At 38.4% G+C, this 12687-nt stretch overlaps 1 protein-coding gene across 1 annotated transcript in view; it reads left to right on the top strand.

The window, feature by feature from the left end:
- Window positions 1-12687, top strand: part of TBC1D9 (TBC1 domain family member 9) — a 78338-nt gene that overhangs the window by 50822 nt on the left and 14829 nt on the right. Inside the window, exons 7-13 of the mRNA XM_035899148.1 lie at window positions 2325-2531; window positions 4248-4418; window positions 4876-5026; window positions 7086-7300; window positions 9418-9535; window positions 10505-10790; window positions 11916-12045. Coding sequence (XP_035755041.1) covers window positions 2325-2531; window positions 4248-4418; window positions 4876-5026; window positions 7086-7300; window positions 9418-9535; window positions 10505-10790; window positions 11916-12045 — 1278 coding nt within the window. The remainder of the gene's footprint in view (window positions 1-2324; window positions 2532-4247; window positions 4419-4875; window positions 5027-7085; window positions 7301-9417; window positions 9536-10504; window positions 10791-11915; window positions 12046-12687) is intronic.

Raw genomic sequence — 12687 nt, 5'->3', positions numbered from 1 at the left:
CTTGCAATCGTTTATTCCTGTATATGGAGAATATGTCAGCATTTTGCAAATTGGTATGCTTCCCTTTTTAAAGCTGGCTGCTTAAAATAGATGTTCAGTAAAAAGAATTTGTTTGATGCAATAAAAAAAATGTTGGGGAGGTTTTTTATGATTGACTTGATTTGAGGGTTAATGGAAAAACATGTAAAGTCTGTCTTGGAAATAGTAGCAAAGCTGGTATGACCAAGGGCAGTGTGGCTTTACTGAAGAACCATGGAATATTTCAAGGCACTGTTTTTCCGCACAAATCATTAAGAGTAAAAACAAATGGTATTTGTTTGGAAACTTTGAAGTACAGCTTCTCCACAGTGTGTTGCAATGACTTTGGTTATTTGAGGAGAGACATTCAATTACGGTTGCACTGTTTGTCTGGAACTCTGAGGGAACAACGGTCCTTCAGGTAAAGTGGTGGCAGAGGAGAACAAAGTCTGCATTTAACAGGACCTTTTTTCCTGGATGCAGGTTCAGCAACTGGTTTTTATAACCACAGCCACGGCAGCATGGGATTCAAAGCAGCTCTAAAGCTTTAAGGGAAAGAAATAGCTAGAGGGATAAGTGCTTTTGTGAGAACAGGTTAAGTCTCAACACCAGCAAGGAGAACAGTAACACACTGGGTAGCGCTAGTCCTCAGAACAACTGATCAGTAGCCTTAATAATTAAAGGGAAGCTTTCTATTTAATTAAAGCTTTGGGTCAGACCCTAACCTAATTCCAGTATTCTGTGATATCCTGGAGCTGTTTTGACAGATGAGACAATAAAAAAGCTTTGGTTCAGAAGTGATGATTGGAAAATACAATTTTCAGTGGCTGACTGCACTGCTTACTGCACCCAGTAGGTGCGGTCTCCAAGATCAGCACTTCAGATATGTGTGTGTGTCTACTGGAATAGGAAATAAGTGGATGTTTGCTCCCATTATAGCAGAGCATGCTTGCTATAATGTCTGTCCTGTGCCTCTAGAACTTGCCTTCCTTTTGTGCTGATTACGCTCAAGCAGTTTTTAAGTGGGACAGAAAAATGACATACGAACACTTTTTAGCTATTTTCAATGTGGTGTTAGTGAAGCTCCTTTAAGTTAATGAAGAACTAGTAGATTTGTAGTAACAGAAAAATAAAAGGAAGTTTGAAGGATAGAGAAGTGATTTAGCACCTGACCTGTGCATTTGCAGTCTTTAAATACATCTTCAAAGAAAGTGCTATGTGAAAAGTGGCTATTCTGTCCTTTTAGCTAGAGAAATATTAGTATTACAGCACTAACATCTTACCGTTGATCTATATTTTAAAACAGGTTTTTAAAAAAGAGCAAAAGTAAGGGTCCTGGTAAACTGAAATGTGCCCTCTTCTATTCTGAAGGCTGTAAGACAGTTTTCATTACCTAGGAAATTTTTTTAAGTCATAAAAGCAGTGGTTAAAAGTACTTATAACTGTGACTTGTGTTTTGTTCAATGTATGAACTGCACAAACTTGATTGATTGGTTTATTTATGTTTAAGGCAAATAATTGGTAATGTTGAGAACACACGGCTGTTAGATAATTCATCCACAGTGTATGACTTAGCCCTGAGATTTCTTTGTGTTAATGTGCTTTACTGAAAGCTCAGGGGACTTGTGCCCTGTACTCAGTAGTCTGTGGTGCAAGTACTGTTTACAGGTTGGAGTTCAGTTAGCTTAGTGACCATTTCACTAACAACTGAAGGCCAAACAGAAACCTCCACCTCACAGGGTTAGATGCTTTCCTTTGTAAGGGAAGACATAGGGTTCGTTTCCCATTGCAGGTTGTTGTCTGCTGTGAAAATACAGTGGCAATAATGGTTGTTATCACAGCGTGCAACTATAATATAGTACAACAAGAGTATTATCAAAAAAATGGCTTATTCACATATATTGGCAGTAAAAAGTAAGCAAGAATCTCTGCTGATTCAGCCTGTACTGGTGTGAGGGAGCAGGAGAGATTTGGAGGTCGTACCACAAAAAGCCCATAAATCTCCATCCCACAGAAGAAATTTTGTTTTACTGATTCTTTTAAAATAAAGCCTGAGGAAAATAAACTAAGCAGTGCAAAGGAGTTTTTCTGGAGAATGTACTTAAGACAGTTGTTTGAGGGATGACAGTCTTCATCTTTCAGACTTGTAAGTCCTTGTATCCAAATCCTGTTTTCCCAGAGGGGTGTCCATAGTGATTTGATATAAGGAGGGGAGAAGCATGGGTTTATTGTATTAAGAAGGTTTCCTAGCCCAAGCAACTTGATTAATTAAAAGATCTTAAGCTGTAGCTGCTGTTTCTCCCTAGGTGACAATAGTGGAAAAGGCAGACAGCTCCAGTGTATTGCCCAGCCCATTGTCAATCAGCACGAAAAACAGAATGACGTTCCTCTTTGCCAATTTGAAAGACAGAGACTTTCTCGTACAGAGGATCTCAGACTTTCTGCAACAAACCACTTCAAAAATATACTTGGAAAAAAATATTTCTGGAAGCTATATCAGCTCAGATGATGAGGTATGTGGAGGAACATGAATCGTTTACTATAAGGGGATTTTAACTGGTATGCGGAGAGGGAAGCCAGGAAAAACCTTTTAAGTTTTTGTAAAGCTCAGCCTTTGTACACACAAATGTTACCTCTCTTCTGTTAAGGCCTTTAGCTTCCTTAAGCTGCACAGTTTAAAAGTTACAATTAGGATATCTATTTTTTTCATGTTAGACCTAAGAGAAATCACCATTACTGTGGAAGAGCTACTCTAACTCTTGCTGCCACATTCTGAAATTCCGGTGTATCTTGCTGGAAAGTGTCATAGTTAACTAACTGGTTAATTGCATAATACCGTTTAGTATCTGTTGACTTGTCCAAGTCAAAATGTGATTTTGGAATTTTAATAATTTGAAGACATCAGTTAATGTGGAACTTTTTATTCAAGACTTCAGCTGCGAAATCTCATCCTTTGATTCTTCAGAAAACGATGTCTGAGCTGAGTAAGTTTGTGTGTGCACTGCTAGCAAACTTTGAAACATTTGAACTAAAAAAAAAAACAAACCCAAACCTGTCTTGGACATCAGATGGCCCTATTCTGAACTGCCTCCCTTTTTATCTATGCAAAGTAAATGGTTCTTAAAAGATACGATTAGATAAACTTTTCTCAGGCATGTTGAATATCAAGGCTTCTGCTGAATTCCTAGGTTTTATGTATGAAATTTAGGTGCTTCAAATCACTTAATCAGATCTGTTAAACTGAGCAAAGTTCAGATCTCAAAGTGGAAAAAGCTTTTGTGGTGTATCATTTTGGTTTAATATAGGAAGAACTTGCATTCCAAGTCTGTACTAAGCCATACCTTAGTATTGTGCTGAGTAGCCCTATCCTGTTTGCCATGTGAATCTTAAAAGTCAGTTTTCTACTTCCTTTGTTGATGGTGAGGTATAATTGGTGTGTTGTTGTAGTTTTATACCAGAGCACATATGCAGATATGTATAATGCTGAAACTTTGTCTTGCCTTTTGCCCTAAATGGATCTGCATATTCTACCTACTGGTTTATAAACACAAATTAATAATTGCAAGCATTATTATTATATTTAGTAATATCACTACATACATAGACATGCATGACTACTAATTTCAATTTCAGGCATTTGGTTTGAACTGCTATGTGAGATTTTACTGTGATAAATTTTCAGAGCCATTTGAGAAGTCAGAAAATCCTTTTACTTCCAAACCACAATCTGACAGTGTTGAACTTTCTGTAGAAATTTTTTTTAAGTGAGGGAAACAAAATAAATTATTTTGTGTATGTCTGTATAAACATATATACAGATATAAACGTGTGTGTATGTGTACACACACACACATATAAATATATGTTATATCTTACATTCTGGACAGTCAAGGAGCCACCTGGGGAGTCAACAGTCCTCTGTTGACAGGAGACCAAGGGAGCTGATTTAATTGCCATGGACTACTTAAAGTTAACACTACCTTAACAATTCTAATTATAGGATTTGACTTTGGGTAGGGGGAGCTACTGAGAAACTGGAAACAATTTCATTATTCTATACTGGTTTAATTTCTGCTGTCATACGCTCAGCCTGCGAATATTCCTGGGTGATTTGATTTGCTCACTTTTTGTTAGCTGTTAGCATGTATGAATTTTGTAGTAAAATGCAGTAAAAAGTCCAGACTCTGGCTCAGCGCCATGTCTGTATTGTTTGTGACTGCTTTCTACAGGTGTTCACAAGATCGAGTAGTTTAATTTCTGCCAGCCCTCATAAAAGCCTCAGCTCTGAGTCGGAGGGAGATCGACAGTTCAATCTCAACGACAATGGCATTCCAACAGCGACTCAAGCTTTAATGACAATGTATCGGCGGAGGTCACCTGAGGAGTTCAACCCCAAGCTGGTAAAATGCACCTCAGAGTACTGTACCTGACTGAAAAAGTTGTTAAATTATGTTTTCTTTAAAATCCATGTTTCTGACCCAGAAGAGTTTCATTCTGCCACAGACAGTTAAAAGGCAGTGTTTTTCACAGAAATAAAGCATTGAACATCGCTGTCGTTTTAACAATGCAAACAACTTCACTACATAAAAGAGCAAAGCTGGATGTAAATCAAAGAGAGGTTATATGCCTGCTCTTAAGTACAACTGTTTGAACAATATTCTTTTTAAAAGCAAGGTCTGCTGGGATAGAAACTAAGAAATGGGAGGAGGGAGCCCGTTAAGAAGAGAACTGGACTGTAGCAAAGTTACTTCTTGCTCACTTGAAAAGTTAGAACGTTGCAGACTTTTTAGCATTTTGGTGGGGCAGAGTGTTAGAAAGAGAAGCTGCATCTTTATGCCTGCCTTTCTTTGCTTTTAGGCTAAAGAGTTTTTGAAGGAACAGGCCTGGAAGATTCACTTTGCTGAATATGGCCAAGGAGTCTGTATGTATCGTACAGAGAAAACCAGAGACCTTGTGCTGAAAGGCATTCCAGAAAGCATGAGAGGGGAACTTTGGCTACTATTTTCAGGTAGGTATTCATTTGAACATGACTGTGGGATATAAACAAAAGCATGAGGGAAGAAAGGATATCAAAGGTGTTTAAAGGTGCAGATAATAAGCATCTAAAAATATTTGGATCAAGTAAGGCTGTGATTGTTAGCAGGTGCCAGACTGGTTTAGAGAAGAGTTCTGTTTAGGCTAGTAAGTACGCTGTCTCCAACAGGCTCAAATAATTAGGGAAGAATATAAAAAAAGCAGAACATGCACTCTGTTACCAGAAGCCAGCAGTCTAGGGGCTTCTAGATATTCAACAACCACCAGCAGGCCAACTTCCCATTGGTTTAATAATTTCTGAATCCAGTTAAGCTTTTGGCCTTCACAGCAAGTTGTTGCAAGGAATTCCAAAGTTTAAGCATGTTGCATGTAACCAATATCTATCTATCTTTTTTTTAATAATTTTTTTTAAAAGTTCTTTTATAATTTTATCAGGTGCTCCCAGTATATGAAAAATGGTGAGAAGATATTTCTGTCCATCTTCTGTGCTATCAAGGATTCTCTAGATCTGTGTTCACTTAGGCTGTTTTTCAAAGTTGAAGAATTTTACTCATTTTATTGCTAGTTATATGAAAGCAGTCCATAGCTCACGCTTTCTTCATAACCTTTCACTTACTGTGTGCCTTCTAGCTCTGTGCCTCCTTGAGATAGTTACCACAGCTGCCCGCACCATTTAGGATATGAGCACACCAGGGACTTCATACGATGATCTAATGATGCTTTCTGGGTTTTTTTTCTATTTCTTCCCTAATAATGCTTAATCTTTTACATCTTCTCTTTGCTGGGCATTAAAAAAGTGTTTTCAGAAAATATACACATAATGCACAGATCTGTCATGTGTCCGATTAATAGCTAGTTTGGACCAATTTTCATGGTGTATGTATAGTTAGTGTTTTCCATGTGCATTACTTTGTGCTGCTGACACTTGATTTCCTTTGTTGCTGAGATTTTCATTTCCAGAGAAGTTTTAAAGTCAGCAGTGAAATTTCTTAGCAACTCTGTGAGCGTACAGTAGTATCCCTAAGACAGGCTAAGTGCTCTGCCCAAGGTGACAGTGTCATTTTCAGAAGCAAGAATAGAGCTCGAGCGTTCCTGTCGCTTGTTTTTGGCCGAGATATCATACTTCCTGCAACCTAACATTAATCTACTCCCTCCTCAGGGCAAGTAGCTTTCGCAGAGGCATGTTCTGAGTTACTTAGGATGATCACTTTAGCCTGAAGAAGAGAAGACTGAGAGGTGATCTCATCAACATTTATAAATACCTTAAGGGTGGATGTCACGAGGATGGAGCCAGACTCTTCTCAGTGGTGCCCAGCAACAGGACGAGGGGCAATGGGCACAAACTGAAGCATAAGAGGTTTCAGTTGAACGTGAGGAAAAACTTCTTTACCTCGAGGGTGACAGAGCGCTGGCACAGGCTGCCCAGGGGGGTTGTGGAGTCTCCTTCTCTGGAGATATTCAAAACCCGCCTGGATGATGTCCTGTGCAACCTGCTCTAGGAGAACCTGCTTTAGCGGGGGGCTTGGACTAGATGATCTCCCGAGGTCCCTTCCAACCCTCGCTGTTCTGTGATCAAACCCACAGCCATCTGCAGAGATGCTCATGGTACCATGTGACTGCACAGCTGGTTTGTTCTTCATGCCTCCTGTTTTCATTTTGGCTGAAAGAGAAAGACACTTTATCTTCTGCATTTTCTTTTTTTAAACCTCATTAAAAAATGCCTCTAGAGGAGAAGACAAGAAGGGGTGATATCTCAATCACCTAAGCACTTCTGCATTTTCTTTTTTTAAACCTCATTAAAATATGCCTCTAGAGAAGACAAGAAGGGGTGATATCTCAATCGCCTAAGCACATCCTCTTTTTTTTTTTTTTTTTTAATCACCTTTACAAAACTAACATTTCATAGTTGCTTTTGAAGTGCTTGTTGGTAACATTCAAGATGAAAGGGTAGCAGAAGATCATGGTGTTGGGATATTGTATCTGCTAACCCTTGCTTTTTTCTGCTGGTTTTAATACTGTTCTCCCACTCCCAGGAGCCATTAATGAAATGGCCACTCATCCTGGCTATTACGAGGACCTAGTGGAGAAATCGATGGGGAAGTATAACCTTGCTACAGAAGAGATAGAGAGGGATCTGCATCGCTCCCTTCCAGAACACCCTGCATTCCAGAACGAGATGGGTATTGCTGCTCTAAGGAGAGTCTTGACAGCTTATGCTTTTAGAAATCCAAATATAGGATATTGTCAGGTAATTGAAGTATCTTGGCACTCCTTCAGTTTCTGGAATTCCAGTTCTTTCATTGTACTCCTGTTTCTTCAATCATGTACACAAGTATTTGGCTGTGTAAAGTAGACCGATACACATATAATGCTGTGAGGTAAAGCCTCAGTGCTGCAGAATTACAGTAATGCTGAGGTCAGAGGGATTTGACACAAGGACATCCTCCAGCAGAAGTATTAGCAGTGCATGCTGAGATGTGCATAGTTTTCTGTAAGCATATTTTCTGCCCATAAATCTAGAGACTGGACAGAGGATACCAACAGAGCTGTCCTGAAGTGCATCTACAGAAAATGACAAATGGACCCTGAAAAAAGGATCTTTCCTTCTAAGCAGGAGAAAAAAGCCCTTTAATTATTTGGCCTTAAATTTTTACCTACTTATTCAATGTATTGGTTGTAATAACCATCAAGAATCTCCTTTACTTTTTTCAATTATGCCATTCAGTCATTCAAAACAAAAGAAAAAAAAATAAAGCACCCTAGAAAATATCTTACCACTGTGCATCACAGCCATGTATCGGTAGAGTTAATGCTGACCAGTGCATGCTTTTAGAGTTCTATGCCTGTGATCCAGGTTATTTTTTAGGTTCTGGTCCCAAATCATTCTTTCTTGCTATGTAACTTTGACTTATCACCTGGGCCCTTTTTTTGCCTTTATACCTATTTTTGCAAAAAGGAAACTTGAATTTGTGAGTATTGGGAAGCCTGATTAATGTCTGACTGTTAAGAACTCCTAGATACAGCACAAGTAAATGAAAGCGCAAGCAATTCTCACAGACACAATCATAAATTATTTAATAACAAATATAATGCTGAGTAACAGCTACAGTAACTTTTTTTAAAGGTTGTTTAACAGAGGAACAGTAGAAAGACACTGTGATTCTGGTTGCTAAAGCTGTCACAGTAACTGTTAATAGCCTTAGGACTTAGCCTATGGCATTCAGTAGGCTGATTCCAGTTACAGTGAGAATTCAGGCACTGAAGTATTTCATACATGGTAGACAGGATAAAAAGGAATAGCATAGGCTTTGACAGAGTTGTAACATTGTTCTGAGTTTGAGTTGAAACCTTAGTTGCTGTTTCAAACAGGTAATGCTCAAGCTGGAGTCTTAAAACGTTATGGGATCTGCAATGAGCAGTTAATTCCTTAGGAAGAAATTCCTTCCTGAGAAGAAAATGGTACCAAAATACTTAATTTCTTCAGACTAACAGAGGTCTAGTGAAAGGCTGTAAGCAAACAATTCAAAGGTCATTGTACAGTGCTGTGATATTTGAAACATAGTGAAACAGGTCATAAAAAACTGTCGTGTACAAACGTTATGGGATCTGCAATGAGCAGTTAATTCCTTAGGAAGAAATTCCTTCCTGAGAAGAAAATGGTACCAAAATACTTAATTTCTTCAGACTAACAGAGGTCTAGTGAAAGGCTGTAAGCAAACAATTCAGAGGTCATTGTACAGTGCTGTGATATTTGAAACAGAGTGAAACAGGTCATAAAAAACTGTCGTGTACGCAGTCAAACATCAAGAGTGAGCAACAGTGAGACACTTGTTTCACTATGCTCTGGCTGTTCGTAACTGACAGTATTACAGGCATTTTCCTCAGCTCATAGGTGCTGTGTCTTGACCTTTTCCTAGGAGCAGAAAGCGTGGGGTGTGCAGACTGCCTCTGCAAGGAGTGGTACAGCAGCGGCCATCGTTGGTGCTATAGGAGGCATTTTGTCTGCATCAGACCCAGATTCCTCAAGAGCACCTATTGGCAGAATATCAGTAGCAGTGTAACTGGGTACTTGCAGACCTGAGTAGGCCCTTGATTATGAAAAAATCTTGATTTATTTTTTTCTTAAAAAAAAAAAAAAAACCAAACCAAAAACAACCTAACAATTTTTTTTGTGGTTTATTTGAGGCTTTCTTAAGCCTTCCTTTGAGCACTGGGAAAACACTGCCTGCTGTTTTTACAGGAAAACACTTGAAAAGTTTGGGGTCTGCAGGGGAAGATGTAGCTAATTTCCTAACCATAGTAACCAGTTACCGTGCTAGATATTGAATAAATGGGTCTAGCAATTTATATTTCTCTTTGTTTTAGGCTATGAATATTGTCACTTCAGTACTCCTCCTTTATGCAAAAGAGGAGGAAGCTTTCTGGCTGCTGGTGGCTCTGTGTGAGCGTATGCTACCTGACTACTACAACACAAGAGTTGTTGGTACGTTATGGGGAAATTTTCTAAAATGACAGTACAAAAATTAGCCAAATTGATTGGTATTATTTGTGTTGAAACAAGCATATGTGTAGATATATGCGTGGCATAGATAAAACTGTGAATGCTAGTGGCAAGACAGCTTGCTCAGGAGCATAGAAGCAATTCCCTAAGCAGATACTGTGATAGTTAATAGTTTTTCACTTACTTAGGATTAGATGGCATTCTACAGTGGGCTTAAACTAAGTAAATGAAAAAGAGATGGGAGGCTGAAATTTGAATTTTAGATGATCCAGTTATCTAATTAAGTTAAGGTGGAAACAGGAGCTTCGGCAAATTGCAGTAGAAGTCTTTCTGCCTGTTTGCTTCTGATTTGAAACAGCACAAGTATCTGAAAGCTACTGTTGTCAGATGACAGTTTCCTTGTGTATGTGGAAGTGAGTGGCTCTTCAGTTCATCATGGAAGCTGTCCTTGGTGTAGCTCACAAATGCCTGAGATACTTATTCAGCCTGAGAAATTATTCTTCCTGTCCTGCTTAAGGCACTGATGTTATGGCGTAGGCATGTATAGCACAGGGTTCTTTTGAAATAAATCCAAACCCACACAGACTGTCACCCTGGCCTCCTCCAATAGGTGATGCTGGGAAGTCTTACTCTAATTAGTAATGGTAAGTACTAAGCCATCATATAACTTCTGTAGGTGCTAGACCAAATCGACCCTTTGTTAGCTCTTACGAAGTGTGTAATTAAAATAAAAAAAAATTTACAGTTCAATTTGTATGTACAGCTTGGTGGTGGAATAGAATCTGTTATTTATCTGAAAGTGAGAAAGTGTGTGTAAGCATTGTGTAGAATATTCTTAGGTTTTCTATTTATATAGAGGGAATATACGTATATATATTTTTCTCCCCTAAATGGTGATATGGTCAGTTGCTCCCGAATTAACGGACATCCAACCTTATTTATTTTCAACAGGAGCATTGGTGGATCAGGGTGTCTTTGAAGAGTTGGCTCGTGACTATGTTCCACAGCTTTATGACTGCATGCAGGACTTGGGTGTAATATCCACCATTTCCCTGTCCTGGTTCCTCACTCTGTTCCTCAGTGTAATGCCATTTGAGAGTGCAGTCGTGGTTGTGGATTGTTTCTTCTGTGAAGGAATAAAGGTGATATTTCAGTTAGCACTCGCTGTCCTCGATGCTAATGTAGACAAGCTGCTTAACTGTAAAGATGATGGAGAAGCCATGACAGTCTTGGGAAGGTATTTATTACAGAAAATAAAGTCTGTTAATTTTATTTTTCTTTTTGCTTTTCTGATTTTTGTTCTTCTGTGTTAAAATACTCAATTTAAACCAGTACAATATATGTAAATCTTTTACACACTTATAGTCCCTTTTCACTCCTATAAGGTACTCTTTAGGTAATCTTAAAATGATGTTGCGTGACCAACAAGATATAAATTATTTTTTCAAGACATTCAAACAAATTTCCCAAACCTGGTTATAAAAACCTTTTTTGGTTGATTATTTTAGTTGATTGTATGGATTTTGTTACTTCACCTTTTGCCTTTTAAATACTGCTAAGAAAAAGCCTTGATCTCAAGGAAAAATATTTTGGGAATGGACTAAACAGAACTCCGAAGACTTAAGTAGGCTCTTGAATGATTAGATTTCAGTGAAATGGGCAGCCAATAAATAGACTGGATTGAGTCATTTAATACGTGTAACCTCTGATTTCCTTGTGTTTGGTACTAGTGTTTAGTTTTCAAGATGCTGCTGAAACTTTGGAGTTTTGTTCCTAGTAAGTTTCATTGATATAGCCTTACTGAAGTCTGGTTTTAATTTCTTTGGGATCAAAGACGACTGTGGTGGTTGTGGTTTCTCTGAAGTAAGCCCCAGTGCTTGCTCAGTCTTTTAAGTGGTCTGCAGCTGCAGGGTAGAAGGCAGATGATCTACAGGAGCTGCACTGGTGGGAAGAACAAGCCCTGAAAGCCCCTTGCAGTGAGGCTGGGCAGTAGTAGGATTGGGGGTACGTAGACTGAAGCACGCTGCCCATTGTTCCCGTGGTATCATAATTCCCTTAGCATATTTAAACAGCCAGAAACAACAAACCTGTTCAGTAAGCCAGTCGTTTGCAACTTATTTGAGCTATTTCTTGATAAGTATCATGAATTGCCAGGGTTACCTTAGAAGTCTTTGAGAAAAAACAGTGTTAGGATTTGTCAAATTACTGATGTAAAAAATCATGTAGTTCATTAGTAGAGTGTGGCTTGATCATTTTTACATTTAATATTAATCTATATGTAACCCTTATTCTATTAACCCTCAAAAGCGAGGGGGTACAAATGAATCTTGGGTTTCTAATTTCTTTTCTTTTCCCCCATCAGATATTTGGACAGTGTAACTAACAAGGACAGCACTCTTCCACCCATTCCTCATCTTCACTCCCTGCTCAGTGATGATGTAGAGCCTTATCCTGAGGTGGATATCTTCAGACTAATCAGGTCTTCCTATGAGGTAGGATAGGATTTCTTAACAGGAACTTGCCAACCCACACTAGTTCTGCTTTACAGAGGAATTTGATAATCTGTAGTTCAGCTTTGCTTGGAACTGAAAGAACATTAAAGAAATACAGACTAATCTCAGAAGTCTGAAATGGGGCAGGGGAGAGAGGTTAGTCTTTCTTTTTCTTTTAACCAAAACTTTTAATGGGAGTTGTTGTGTACGGAAGCCTGCAGCATCAAAGGAAAGCAGCCCACAACCAAAAGTGACTTACAAGCAAAAGGCTGAACTTGTAATTCAAAAAAGGTTAATTCTCATCTAAGCTTTTTCCTGCTTTTCCAAACTGAAATATTCATGAAATCTGTATGATTTCAGAAGACCTTTCTACTATCAGCAGAACTTTATTTCTTTTATTCTTTTATTTATAAGTTATTTCTTAACTTTTTTTTTTTTCTTCAGCAAATGCTGATTATGACCATGGGTCCCTAGCGTCTGTATTACCACCAAAGCTAAAAAAAATTTCAAGTGAAAGGAGTTGGTAATAACTAGTATCTGTAAAGCACAGGACAAAGCCTGCATAAAACCTAAAGTTTGAAAACCAGTTTCATTGTCCTTAAATTTTAAAAATAAGCTGTCAGTCAAAATATGATTACACTG

Source organism: Egretta garzetta, unplaced genomic scaffold (assembly GCF_000687185.1).
Source record: "Egretta garzetta isolate BGI_Z169 unplaced genomic scaffold, ASM68718v1 scaffold258, whole genome shotgun sequence".
Taxonomy (NCBI): domain Eukaryota; kingdom Metazoa; phylum Chordata; class Aves; order Pelecaniformes; family Ardeidae; genus Egretta; species Egretta garzetta.
The sequence above is the reverse complement of the archived record's forward strand: the minus strand, read 5'-3'. Positions and strand labels throughout refer to the sequence as shown.